The sequence below is a fragment of the Choloepus didactylus genome, chromosome 11 (genome assembly GCF_015220235.1).
Source record: "Choloepus didactylus isolate mChoDid1 chromosome 11, mChoDid1.pri, whole genome shotgun sequence".
In the NCBI taxonomy this organism is placed as follows: Eukaryota; Metazoa; Chordata; class Mammalia; order Pilosa; family Megalonychidae; genus Choloepus; species Choloepus didactylus.
In genome coordinates, this window is record NC_051317.1 from 86,714 (window position 1) to 100,925 (window position 14,212).

At 49.0% G+C, this 14,212-nt stretch overlaps 1 protein-coding gene across 1 annotated transcript in view; it reads left to right on the top strand.

Annotated features, from left to right (window-relative positions):
* The window catches only part of STK10 (serine/threonine kinase 10), a 134,844-nt gene that overhangs the window by 84,327 nt on the left and 36,305 nt on the right, over positions 1 to 14,212 (top strand). The window contains exons 8-12 of the mRNA XM_037799393.1: positions 2,608 to 2,742; positions 4,867 to 5,415; positions 8,352 to 8,482; positions 13,410 to 13,533; positions 13,954 to 14,133. Coding sequence (XP_037655321.1) covers positions 2,608 to 2,742; positions 4,867 to 5,415; positions 8,352 to 8,482; positions 13,410 to 13,533; positions 13,954 to 14,133 — 1,119 coding nt within the window. The remainder of the gene's footprint in view (positions 1 to 2,607; positions 2,743 to 4,866; positions 5,416 to 8,351; positions 8,483 to 13,409; positions 13,534 to 13,953; positions 14,134 to 14,212) is intronic.

Sequence of the window (14,212 nt, forward strand, 5' to 3'; positions counted from 1 at the left end):
ATGGTGGTAATGGTGATGATGGTGGTGGTGATGATGACAGTGGTAATGATGGTGATGGTGATAATGGTGGTGATGATGGAGGTAGTAATGGTGATGGTGGTGGTGGTGATGGTGGTAGTGGTGATGGTGATAATGGTGATGATGATGGTGGTAATGGTGATGGTGGAGATAATACCGGAGATGATGATGATGATAGCCACCGTATTTTGAGCACATAATGTAATGCTTAGAACAACCACACTATTTCCCAGTATACAGATAAACAAACTGAGGCTCAGAGAGGTGTGTGACCTGCCCAAGTTGTTGGTGGAAGCTGGATTTCCTCCCAGGTAGCCTGGCTGTAGAGCCTAGAGTCAGCACTCCTAACTCCTCTGCTGCCTTGCCTCCCATGATTAGTAAACCCTTTTTAAGGCCCCATTCAAGAGCTTTTGGGACCACAGAGTGGCATCTTTAAAGGGTAACTGTTAGCTGTGTCACTCCTCTGCTGCAGCCTTGTGGTGGCTTCCAGTGTACCAAGAATAAAATCACAGCTCCTCACCACAGCCCAAGAACTCTGCATGTACACCCCATCCATGTCTCTCCTCTCCTCTTCTCCTTCCGTTCCGTATGTTCCTGCCGCCCTGGCCTTTGAGCCGTTGCTCCAGGACCTCAAGCTCAGTCCTACCTCAGGGCCTCTGCACTTGCTGCCCCCTCTCCCTGGCATTCTCTGGACCCAGATCCTCCCCCTGGCTGCCCCCTTCATATCCCTCGGGGCTAAGCTGGAATGGCACCTCCTCAGGGAGGCCTCGTGGATCACCCACGTGGTGGCCCTCAGTGGTGAGCCGGGCTCCTGTGGTCCCACTAACACCTTCTGGAATGATTCTGCTTATCATTTGGTTGCATTATTGCCTCTTCCACTGGATGACAAGTTCCTGAGAGCAGGGATTCTGTCTGCCTGGTCGCTCCACCTTATTTCAGCACGTGGTATATGGACATCTCAACGTGTGGGTGTAGAATGAATCACTGAATGAATGAGAAAGTGGGAAAGAACTAAAAGGCATGAAAAAATTTTAAATCTTTAAAATCTCTTAAAATGAGAGGAAGTCAGAGTGGTTTAGGAAAATCTGAATGAAGTTTACTTTTTAAAGAAGTGAAGTTTCTTGCTTTTAGGTGTACAAAGTAACTTGGACAGGCAAATAGGGTGTTGCCTAGTGGCCTTCCATAAACTGAATGTTTTTTTGTGAACAAACAGATAAGAATGATTTGTGGTGAGCTTATTAGTTGTTAGTGTGTTTTCAAGACTCTAGACGATTTGTTCACTGTAGCCACTTAAATACTTCCCCACAATCTACTTGGCACTGTTCCTCTGCTGATAAATTTCCTGATAGCCAAAAGAGTGAACTTCATCAGTCTTCCTATAAATCTCAAACCACCAAATTCCAATTTAATGACAAACCCACCCCACCCTAGCATTCCTTTTCCCAGCGGCCCTGAGTGAGTGTGGCTCACACCCTGGGGTTCAGGGTAAGATGCCTGAAGACAGCCGTCCACCAGGGGCACACCCACACTTAGTTTAACATCCACCAAACCTTAAAAGCTTTGGTGTTTTGGAAGGTCTGTAAAAGAGCACTCCATTTTAAAGATGTGACATTTCAGAAAAAGCCTAGGAATAGAGCATGCCTCTGTCTCAATATTTTGTGTTTTCTTTCTTAAAACCAAACACTTATGTCCATTGAAAGACATATACAAGAATATTCATAAACAGCTTTAGTCACCTAAAACAGGAGGCAACCCAAAAGTCCATCCACAGCCGAACGGATAAACAAGCTGTGGCAGATTCATACATTGGAGTACTACACAGGAATGAAAAAGAAACAAATTAACAATTCACATAGCATCATAGATGAGTCTCAAACACAAGAGGTTACATGCTATAGTGATCCTGGGTATAGGAAGTTAAAAAACAGACAAAACTAGTCTCTAGTGATAGGCAACTGTGAGGAGTAGGATTGACTGCAAGGGGATATGGGGGAACTTTCCAGATGATGGAAACATCCCGTGTCTTGAGCTGGATAGTGGTTACACCGGATGTATATATATGTAAAAAGTCATTAAAAAAAAAAAAGTCATGAAGATGTACCCTTAAGTTTTGTGAACTTTGTGTTCACAAAAAAACGTGTATGTAATATATTAAATATATATATATTAAAACCTTAAAAAGGAAAATAAAGTAATACACAAACAAACCCCCAAACATTGCTTGAACTCCTTCTTTGGCTAAACACTTTCACACTTTCATATGCATTATTTCTTTTAATCCCCGCGATCTCCCTGTGGGTTTGACACTATTGTCGCCACTTCAGGCAGGAGGAGCCTGATACTCAGAGAGGTTAAGTGACATGCTCAGAGTCACACAGCTGGTGAGTGGCAGAGCCAGGATTTGTGCTCTTTCCACCACACACAGGAATTTTCTGAGCTGCCTGTGGGCCTCCCTTTCCAAGTTCATGTCTACATTTTACTTGGGGCTATCTCTGGCCTTATCTTCCCAAAGGGTCAGCTCCCCCAACCTTTGCCTGCCCTGCCCCCACCTCGGTGTGGTTCTGATCCAGCTGTGTCTTGCCCCTTCAGCATCCCTTTGTCAGCAGCATCACCAATAACAAGGCTCTGCGGGAGCTGGTGGCTGAGGCCAAGGCCGAGGTGATGGAGGAGATCGAAGACAGCCGGGATGAGGGGGAAGAGGAGGACTCCGTGGACGCCACCCCTGTAAGGCTGGGAAGGAGGGGGCTGGGGAGGGACTGGACCCCAGCAGGCCGGGGCTGGGGTGGGAGGGGGGCCCAGGGGAGGCCCCAGAAGGATTTGCTCTGTTTCTCTCCAGCTCGGAGATTGCAGACTTCCCCTCTGCCCAGGGTGAGGCAGTGGGGCTCCTGGCCAGATCCTGTAAGTTTTCAGGAGAATCCAGGACTCTGGTTTTTCAGATGGAATCTTCCAGTTTTTAAAAGTCAGCAGCTAATTCAATGCTTCCCCAACGCTTTTCACATTGTGACTCAACACAACATGAGAATGTTTTTTCCCACACTTTGGGATAAATGGACAGAGGTGACAGGTCAGGGGCTGTGGCCACTCCAGGCCCCATCTGCCTGTCCCAAAACACTGAGGGGTCCCAGGGCCGGGTACATCTGTGACTCACTTGCAGCTGCAGCACTTGCTGAGAAGCTCCGAGCTAATTTAAATTTTTCATAAAAACATCTGAGCCAGGCAAGACATGTCTATGAGCCAGATTCTGTTCTGAAGCTATTGTTTTTATGACCTCTGGCCCAGCTGTTTGGGAAGGGCCCCTTCTGGGAGTGGGGGTTTCACTATCTAGATCGTATCTAGAGAAGCAGGGGCTGAACTTGCCTGCCAGGGGATGGAGACACCCCACATCCTTGTGCCACCGACAGTATAGTGGCTTTCTCAAGTTTAGTTCGGTCATGAGAGGAGCCTGAGGCTGGTGCATATCTTCACCAGGATGAATAAATGAAGCTGTGAGGAGGGCGAGCCAGAATTGGTGCAGTAACCATTGCAAAGCCCTGGGTTCACTGCCAGCCCTGCACCTGGAGCATTTCCGATCCCTACAATTCTCACAGGGAGGAGCCCCAGCTCCATTTTACAGATGGGAAAATGGACATCTGGGAAGCGAGGTGGCTGGCTGAGCTGATGTGGGGCAGAGCCAGGTGTGGGAGGGAGTAGGGGACCCCCGGTGGGAGTGGGAAGCAGCCTGTTGGGGTCCCGGTCCCAGGAGGCGGCAGCCGGCCGGTGAGGCCAGACAGGACATGCCAGGCCTCACTCTCCGCAGACAGGATGTCGGTCATCTTAAGGGAAGTGGGGCCATTGGAGGGTTTCAGGCAGGGACTGGGTGTTGGTGGGGTGAAGACAGGGTCAGACCCGAATTGTGGAACCATCTCTCTGGGTGTCCAAAAGGAGGTGGCTTGGAGCTGCTTCCGGTAGCTGCCATCTCCAAGGTCAAAAGCCAGTGGCCAGCAGGACCCCAAAGAATACTTGCAGTGCGATTCTTTTTATATGACGTTTAAGAACAGATAAAGCCAGCGATTACAGTACTTAGAGAGGGAACCTTGTGCCAAGCGAAGAGGGGATGACTATAAATATCAGGGCAGAGATTGTGTCGGGGCGGGGGCTCGGGCTCAGTTCCCTGGGCTGCGGCAGGTTCCCCTCCTGACCTGGAAGGTGATGACGGGTGATCGCTTTACTCATTAAGCTGGTCATTTATGTTTTATCCACATAGATGGGTGTTCTGGTTCATGTTAGCGATGCTTCCTGTGCTCTCCACCTCCCCAGAGTTCCAAAGAACAACAAGAAAAGCAAAACTCAAAATGAGGTGGCTGGTGGATCGAATCCAGTTCCCAGATAGGTTCTGTTTGTATGTGATTTTTTGAAAATGTGAATGAGTTGTCATCTAAAAGTCAGGAGATGTCATGTCAGAATCCAGATTTCCAGCTTGTCTTGGAAAATGGGAAGATCTGGACCCATTTCCCCACATCTTTGCAATTGGTTGGAGCAGAATAGCCGCTCTACCCCTTGGACGGGGCATGAGCTGTCCAGCTGGCCATAACCGTCTCCGCTCTTAGGAGGAATAGAATAACAGCTATTAGATTAAGATTAGAGACAATCAGGAAATTCCTATTCCTTAAAACAAGTAGTAATTTTATTGTTGGGTAGGCAATAGGGGGTAGGCAATAGGGGGTAGTGAGGCCTGTGGCTTACCTCTAACCCCTGGCTCTGGTCTACTTCACGTTATAGGCATCTGACTTTCTAACCATGCTGCATCACTGACTCTTTCCTTGGACATGCAGGAGCATGGCCTTGACTATCTTTTTTTCTCCTTCCAAGCCTCTGGGGAACCACACTCTGGAATCTTCTGAGGTGAGTCAGCCGAACCTCAATGACGACAAGCTCCCCAAGGCATCATCTTCCACCCTGCTGCCTCCCAGCCAACCCCAGGACAATGTGAATGGGCCCTGCAGCCAGCCGTCTGAGGACAGATCCCCCAAAACCACAAGCCCCCCAGATGCAGCCCGTGGAAATGAGAATGGCCTAGCTGTGCCCACACCCCTCCGGAAGACCCGGCCAGTGTCAATGGATGCTAGAATTCAGATCGCTGAGGAGAAGCCAGTCGCCGGCCAGGGTGGGGACCTCAGCCCGGCAGCCAGCAGGTCTCAAAAGGCAGCCCAGAGCCGGCCCAACAGCAGCGCCCTGGAGACCTTGGGTGGGGAGCAGCTCGCCAACGGCAGCTTGGAGCTCCCTGGCCAGGCAGCCTCAGGCTCGTCCAAGAGGGACTCAGACTGTGGCAGCCTCTCCACGTCCGAAAGCGTGGACTACGGGCCCTCCCTCTCGGCCGACCTGTCCCTGAACAGAGAGTCGGGCTCTTTGTCCATCAAGGTAACTGCATTTTGCACCAGAGTCTTGGGCATGGTTGCAGGATGTCCTGCTGCAGCATTCAGTGGCTGCCTCCTATTTGCAGCAGTTCGTGAGGATTGTTTTTTCTTTAGTTTGATTGATGGTTTAATCTCTAAAATATCTGAGTTCAGTGTGGGATATAGTAGCATGGAGCGGTTGGTTTGGGTTTAAATTTCAAAGTCTGGTTAAAAGCCCTTGTAAAATTTGGGAGAGAGAATTCTAGAAGTGGCACTTCTCTCACTTGGGGCCTTTGGGGATCACACGCTAGGTCAGCCATGTGGTTGAGCTGGGAGATTCAGTGAAAAGAAATAGGCCCCAGGCTCTCTTCCTTGGCTTGGTGGTCTTTCTGGAGGTGGGTGACACTGCAAAGGACAATAACTACCCTGACTGAAGGCTCAGCTTGACACAGACACTGCACAGAGTGCTTCCAAAAGAACAAAGGGTCACCGTTATCAGCCCTGCACACAGGTGGGAGCTAGCTGAGGCCCACGGCGGTAGGAGGAGGGGAGCTGGGATTCAGAGGTGGGGAGACCCTCCCTCTGTGCTCTGAATCTCTTATGCCATTCTGCTTTCCCAGTGGAAGGCACGGCCTCCCTCTCCTTCCCCCGCCTGCTCTCCTAAATTCCAGAATGTTCTTAAACTCACCGTTGCTTCCCTGTCTGTGGCCACGCTGGGGCCCCCAACCGAAGCTCACTTTTGAGAAGGAACTGTATCTTTTTGTTTTTTCCTCCCATCATTTCCCCAGTGAAAAATGCACACTAGATACTCAAAAAAATATTTGCTAAATGAAAGGAAGAGAAGGAGAAGTAGCCGGTTAGCCCAACGATTAGCTTTGGAAACAGAAAGAAAGGACCAGAATCCTAACAGTTCACGAGAATGGGTGTGGACAGCAGCAGGGGGGCACATCATCATCCCAGGGCCGGGTGTTCCTGTCCCTACTTTTCTTAAAAAGATGCTAAGTATAAAAAATTTTAAAAAAGGAATTTTTCTCTGTGATGAGAGCCAACAGGGTCCACGCCTCTTGGCGGGGGATGTTGAGAGCAACGAGCCAGGGAACATGGATTCTGCTAAGGGTCCGTGGCTGTGGCAGTGCCCCTTGGCATGCAGTGGGAGCCCGTTATCTCAGGGACGAGAGGCCCGGTGACCAGGCACAGGCCCTGGGACCACCACCTGGGCCCTCCTTTCTTCCCCTCCACTTCTCACTGCGAGTCTGACCCACCTTGAATTGAGTCTCCAGCATGTGAGCCACATGCCACAGGGAGATGAGAATTGTGCGGGATGGCCTGTGCCCTGGGACGAAGTGGAGGACAGCAGGGACCCTCAGCAAACAGGGACCATCGGCTGGCCCCAAGTGGCAGGAGTGGAGGGGTCAGAGCAGACCTGGAGGACAGAGACCGGCTGCCTGGGGTCACGTGGGCCACCGCAGGAAGGGCCTCGCCAGCCCAGGGCTCGGGGGCAGTGGGCAGAAGGGGGGTGCCTCCGAGACAACACTACAGGCCCTCCCCACTATCAGGACTCAGGATGTTCTAAGGGGACCAAACCTCCTCTCATTCCTCCGGGGCCAGGCTGCTCTCTAAGCAGCCCCCTGTGGAATGTGCACCCATCCACAGAAAAAGATAAGGGTGGTGAATAGTCCCACCTGGGTCTGAGCAGGTGTTGCCACTGGTGGAATTCAGGCCAGATGATGGCTGCCAGATCAGTTATGAAACGACTTTGGTTTTGGGGGCCTCTTTGGATTTGGGGGTCGCAGACAAGGGATTGAGGTCTCCATAACAATGCATGTCAGAAACAAACACTCAGGCACTGAGTGCTTGGCGTGAGTCAGACGCTGTACCATGTGCCCTTCATGCATTGTCTCTGTGACTGTACCATTGTTATCCTCGTTTGGCAGGTGAGGAAGCAGAGGCTCAGGACAGGGATTTGCTCACAGAGCCAGTAAGTGGAGAGCCAGGATTGGAACCCAGCTCCTCTGACATCACATCCTGCTGTGGGGACGGGGCCAGCAGTGATGTGGGGAGGTGCTGAGGCCGTATGTGAAGGCCGAGTTCTGGAAAAGGAGAGGGATTAAGCCCGGATATTCAGACGCCCCACTTGAGGGGTGAGAGAGGGGAAGATGGACAGTCACGTCCTCCCTGGGGGCAGGGGATGCTGTGTCTGGGGGCCATGAGGCTCCCCCCTTAGTCAGCCATGGATTCTTTCCTTTTTTCTTGCTCTTTATTGAGATACAGTCACATACCATACAATCATCCATGGTGTATAGTTAGTTTTTCACAGTATCATCGTATAGTTGTGCATTCATCAACACAATAAATTTTTGAACATTTTTGTTACTCCAAAAAAAAATTGTAATAAAAAGTAAAAAAGAATACCTAAACAAACCATCCCCCCCATTCCCCCCTATTATTCATTTACTTTTTTGTCCCCATTTTTCTACTCATCTGTCCATACACTGGATAAAGGGAGTGTGAGCCACAAGGTTTTCACAATGACACAGTCACACCATGTAAGCTATATAGTTATACAGTCATCTTCAAGAGCCAAGGCTACTGGGTTGCAGTTCGACAGTTCCAGGTATTTCCTTCTAGCTATTCTAATACACTAAAAACTAAAAAAGGATATCTGTATAATGCTTAAGAATAACCTCCAGAATGACCTCTCGACTCTATTTGAAATCTCTCAGCCACTGAAACTTTACTTTGTTCATTTCTCTTCCCCTTTTTGGTCCAAGAAGGCTTTCTCAGTCCCACGATGCTGGGTCTGGGTTCATCCATGGGAGTCATATTCCACATTCCCAGAGAGATTTATGCCCCTGGGTGTCATGTCCCATGTAGCGGGGAGGTCAGCGAGTTCACCTGCCAAGTTCAGCCGTGGATTCGTAGCTGAAACACTGAGCTTACCTAACGATTTTCCCCGGCCAGGATTCTAGGCTGCACAATAAAACCCTCAAGCGGACACGCAAGTTTGTAGTGGACGGCGTGGAGGTGAGCATCACCACCTCCAAGATCATCAGTGAAGATGAGAAGAAGGACGAGGAGATGAGATTTCTCAGGCAAGTCGTGAAGGGCCACCGATGGTGGTGACAAACTAGGGCTGCAGTGAGTGGGATGGGTACAAGGTCCTTTTGTTTAGAGGGCCATCTTTCTGTCTTCAGCATGAAGTGGGGGGTCAAGGAGACAAAAGGAAACTGGTTTTGATTGAGCTCTTGCACCTCGCTCATCCATCCATCCATCCATCCATCCATCCTTCTATCCTTCCATCCTCCTTCCTTCATCTATCCACCACCCTCCCTTCTTCCTCTCTCCCATCCATCCATCCACCTACCTATCCAGCTATCCCTCTATCCATGTATCCACCCATCTATGCTTTTTCTTCCACCCTTCCTTCCTTCATCTACTCACCCAGTCTTCTTTCCTTCCTTTTAACCATCCCTTCACCCAGCTACTCATCCATCCATCCACTCATCCTTCTGCCCATCTATCCACCCTCCCTCCCTCTCTCCAGCCACCCACTCACCCACTCATTCATCCCCTCCTTCACTCAAAACATAAACACTGACTGACCCTCATGACAGGACATCATTGTGCTGGAATTGGGGACATGGTAGTGACCCAGACAGGTAAGGCCACTGCCCTTGTAGAACTTACATCTAATGGACCGAAGCATAATACACAAGATAATTTCCAATTGTGGTACATGCTGTGGAGGCAGTAATGTGTGATAGGACAGCAAGTGCCTGGGATAGGGGTCATCTGCTCTGAGGGAAACTCTCAGAGCCGAGCCTGAAGGGCAGGGAGGGCTGGCTACAAGCAGACATGCGGGAGCACAGAGGGGGCTGCAGGTGCTGATCCCCCGAGGCAGGCCACTGGGCTTGTTGAAGGAAAGGGAAAAACGAGGCTGGAGTGCACGGGGAAGAGCTGGAGGGAGGAGGCAGGGCCATGGTCAGTGGGGTGGGCAGGCCCAGATCCTATAGGCCCTGGGGGAGGGGGAGTGAAATGGTTGAGAGTGACCAACTCTAATAGCTGCTGGCCAAGTCTGGGCTGTAGTGGGGGCAAAGACTGGACGCAGGAAGCCTCATCCAGGACTGGGGACCTGTGGGCTTTGGGCCTGCAGTGGTGCCTTGGGAAAGGGAGGAAGTGGTCAGAGTCGATATTCATTTTGGAGGCAAACCAGAGAGAGGGATTGGACCAGAAGGAAGATATGATGCAAAGCACTGCGCTTTGCTCTCTCCATGGCCCTGTCCCTCTAACAGCCCCACTTAGGGAGACCCTGTTCCCACCGATTTGTAAATGAGGAAATGGTGTTTCTTGGCCATGAGGTGATTTGTCCCAGGACACCCAATTGGGAATGGGTAGAGCTGAGGTCTGACTACGTGTGTCTACCGGACCAGGGCCTTCCTGGTGGCTGGCTGGGGAGGGAGGCCTGGGAGCCATGGAGCTCCTGTGGGGCCAGGGCTTCTGCAGGGTCATTTCATTATTGGTTTGGAGCAGCTTTCTAGAACCTCAGACACATTCTCCTCTTTAGCACCACAAATATCTCAAAGCCAAAGAGAAGCATTTTAGAATGTTTTCTGGGATGCTTTTCCCTTCTAGGAGCCCAGGAAGAGGGACAGATTTTTTTAGTTGGTGGCATTCATGTGCGTACACACACACACACACACACACACACACACACACACACACACACACACAGCTGTCCTCATGTGCGTACACACACACACACACACACACACACACACACACACACACACACACACACACACACACACACACACACACTGCTGTCCTTGTCTGGGAGGGCTGGGGAGAACTGGGCAGAGTTGTTCTTGCCAGGTGACACCACCTTCGTGTTTAATGGTCACATGGGAGTCACCTTGTAACTCTTCAAGCTTCAGACCTAAAGAGCAGGGTCCCGTCGTCTCCTGTCTGGGCAGTTCAGGGTCCCAGGATGGGAATTCCATGTTCACCACACCCCCTTCTAGCCAGGCTGTCCTCTGGCCCCGGCACTGGGCCTCTCCCTCCTCCCAAGCAGAGGAGCTGTGCTCCGCTCAGATGCAAGAGGTGAGTCTTGGTCCCGGTGAAGAAGAGGTGAGATGCACTCATGAAGAGCAGGGCTTCCCTCATTTGCCCATGATGGTCTGAGGGTTTCTGAAAGCTGGCCAGGCCCCCAGGCTGCAGGGATGTGGGAAATTCTGCTCTGTCCGCTGGTCCATGCCCCTGGTGATGCCCAGATGCCAGGATTTCCCGAGGACTGGCTCCCTCGCAGGGTTTTGAACCATGTGACTGAATGCCCAACACTCTCCCAGGTGGGGGCTTCCGGGTATGTCCCTCCACCCACCCCACCCCAGTTCATCCCCAACACTGCTTGTGTCAGTTCCTTCTTTCTAAGACGTAGCCGCCTCTCTGTCTGCCTCCCTTGTGAGAACTCACGAGATCAGGGAGGTGACAGTAGAACCAGGCTGCCTCCTTCTTTCCATATCCCTTTAGTTGCTCACCCATTTGTCGATTGTTTTCTAAGCCTTGGTGTCTCCTGAGTCCGTTTCTTTGTTAACACTTTCTAAAATCTCCCCCTGCTTTCTCACTTCCCAGAAAAGAAGAGGGGCAGACAGGAGCTCCTGTGCATGGCTGCAGAAAGTGCCTCTCCAGAGACACGGGCAGCCATGGCCTCCTCTGCCTCTTGTTCTCCGACAGTGGCCACTTACTGAGCATTTGCCCTGAGCATCTCACTTAACCTTCAAAAAACCAGACAGGGAGAGATTATTGGCCCCATTTTACAGATGAAGAAATGGAGGTCCACAAAGATTGGGGAGTGCCCAAGACACACATCTGGAAAGCTGACAGGGCTAAGGAAGAGTCGGTCCCTCTGACCTCAGAGTGTTCAGAAGCATTGCAGGGACCAGCCGCTCCTCATGTGGGCAAGTTCAAGGGCAGCTAGACCCACTCGGGGCCACAGGGAAGGTTGGCTGGGGTCGGAGCGGGCGCTTCACTGTGGGTGTCCCAAGGTGCAGACTGGAAGCCAGACTAAAGCACAGGCCTCGTCAGTCCTGTCCCGAAAGGGAGCCCCGAGTGCACAGTCAGGAGGCCCACTCTGCAGCATTTAAATTTATTTTTTATTTTCTTTTCTAGTTACGTAAATAATACATGCGAATTTCTAATGGAATGGTCCAGGAAAAAACACAGTTAACACTTTGGGGTTTATCTTCCCAAATTTTTGTGTGTTTACATACAGCTGGGCAATATATACATTATAAACTTAAGGTACACTGTGTGGTTTAGGCTGAATATTTATTGTATTTATTTTTTGAAAAGCATCTTGCTTTTTTCACTTAGAGATCGTTCTCTATGAACAACCATAATATCGTGGTTCAAAATTGAAAAAGAGGAGGAAGGTAAACAGGGAAAAATCTCCCTTCCTCATTTTCCCATCAGCCATACAGTTCTCCTCCCTGTGTTAATATTTTTTGTGTGTATCCTTCCAGAAATACTTGCTGTTTAAATGGGAAAGTAAACACACACATACATATGTGCATACACATATATTGTCAAGTCTCATTAGGTGAATTCTGTGTTTGCAAATTTGCCTACTCACTAAAATTTATCTGTAACCCCAAAATCAGTATCCTTGGCACTTTTGTGGACATTTGTGGACATGCACAGAGCAGTGAAAAATTTGAGTAACACAAAATGCGTGTGCCCAGCTAAGGTTGAACAAAGCAACACTCTGCCCTCTTGCTTCAGCTCTCATCCTGTAAACAAGTGTCTTTTTGTGGTGTATTTAGTGGCACATTTTCCACATTTTTTGTGCCTTTTCTTGGTGCTTTTGCTGTTTAAAATGCCCTCCAAGCGTAGTACTGAAGTGCTGTCCAGTGTTCTTTAGCACTGGGATGCAGGATGTGCTTTATGGAGAAAATACATGGGTTAGATAAGCTAAGCTTCCTTTGGGTGTAAATTATCGAGCTGTCGGCTGTGAATTCAGTGTTAATGAGTCAACAATATATTTTAATATGGTGTCTTTAAAGAGAAACACACATAAAACAAGGTTATGTATTGATCAGTTGGCAGAAACATTACAACGTGAGGCTGGTGGGAACCCATTTCTGTATTTCCCCTAGGAGATGTGGTCCAGGATTTGCTAATTCAGTGTTTGGGACAATTTTATAGGACATAGCCACCATGAATAGCAAAGATTAACCATATTACCTTTTTTTTTTTAACAGAGATGGTAGGATAATATAAAAGACACAGTCTTCAGCATCTTGCTTTTTTCACTTAGAGATCATTCCATATGTGTCCATACAGAGTTGTATTTTTAACAGATAGTTCCACATGTAATTAAATGTTTCTAAAGCTTGATTTTTTAATTGTATAGAATTCCATCATGTGGATATATTTTAATTTAATTAGACCTATATTGGTGGACATTTGTTTCAAATTTTTTGCTATTATAAATAACATGGTTATGAGCATATTTATTCTATTGTGTGGTGCATCTGTGAATATTTCTTTAGAGTCAATATCCAGAAGTGGAACTACTATGTTTATAAATATATTGCCAAATTGTCCTCCAGAAATGTGGTACCAATTTATAACTCTCCAGAGTGTATGAAAGTATCAATTTCCCCTGTACTCTGGCCTATTTAGTTAATGAAAATGTTATTTCTTTTTTTAACTTGCATTTCATATCCATACAGGTAATTTTTTATTTCTTTTCACCTTTTGTTTCACATCTGTTCATGATCCATGCCACTCTTTTGTTAGGATATTCCACTTTTTCTTATTGATTTGTAAGCGTTCTTTGTATATTTAGGCTTATTAATGTTTTGTGTATCCGTAAACATCAAGTGAAGCCTGAGTTCTAGCTGTGCCTCTGCCCTTGACTTGTGTGATGACTCTGCTCCGTGCTCCAGCCCCCAGGGTCCCTGGTTTGACCCAGAGAACCATTTTCTGTCTGTGAAATGTCCACATCCTTTAACCCTTCAGGCGCCAGGAACTCCGGGAGCTTCGGCTGCTCCAGAAGGAAGAGCATCGGAACCAGTCCCAGCTGAACAGCAAGCATGAGCTGCAGCTAGAGCAGATGCAGAAACGTTTTGAACAAGAAGTCAACGTGAGTGGGAACAAGATGGGCCCAGGGGAGGGTTCTGGCCTCCATGTTTTCTTTAAGGGAAAGCTGCAGAGTGAGAATGATTGTGCAGTGGAGAATAGTTAATGACAGTTGCCCGATTCTGTGGTTTCCCAATTTTATTAGGCATTGCTTTATAAACAAAATCACACAGGAGCATCTCTAGAGGGAAAATAATCTTTAATGAGCAGCAGACAACAACCCTGCAAAGTAGATGGTCTGGTCTGCCTTTTGCACATGAGGAAAGTGAGATTCAGAGAGGTTGAGTGACTTGTCCCATATCTCACAGCAAGGAAGTGGTAGAGCTGGGATTCAAACCCAGGTTTGAGTACAGGCCCTGGGCTCTCCCATCCCCTTCCCAGGTATAAAGTGACTCTGCTGCATCTCTCTTTTTGTTCCTCCCAGGCCAAAAAGAAGTTCTTTGACATGGAGCTGGAGAACCTGGAGCGTCAGCAGAAGCAGCAGGTGGAGAAGATGGAGCAAGACCACGCCATTCGCCGTCGTGATGAGACCAAGCGCATCCGCCTGGAGCAGGAACGGGACCACGCCCGGTTCCAGGAGCAGCTCAAACTGATGAAGAAGGAGGTGAGTGTACTCTGGGTGGAGGCAGGGGCGTCTGGGAGCATTAGGATTCTCTCTATTGTATGTGATAGAAACCCCAGCT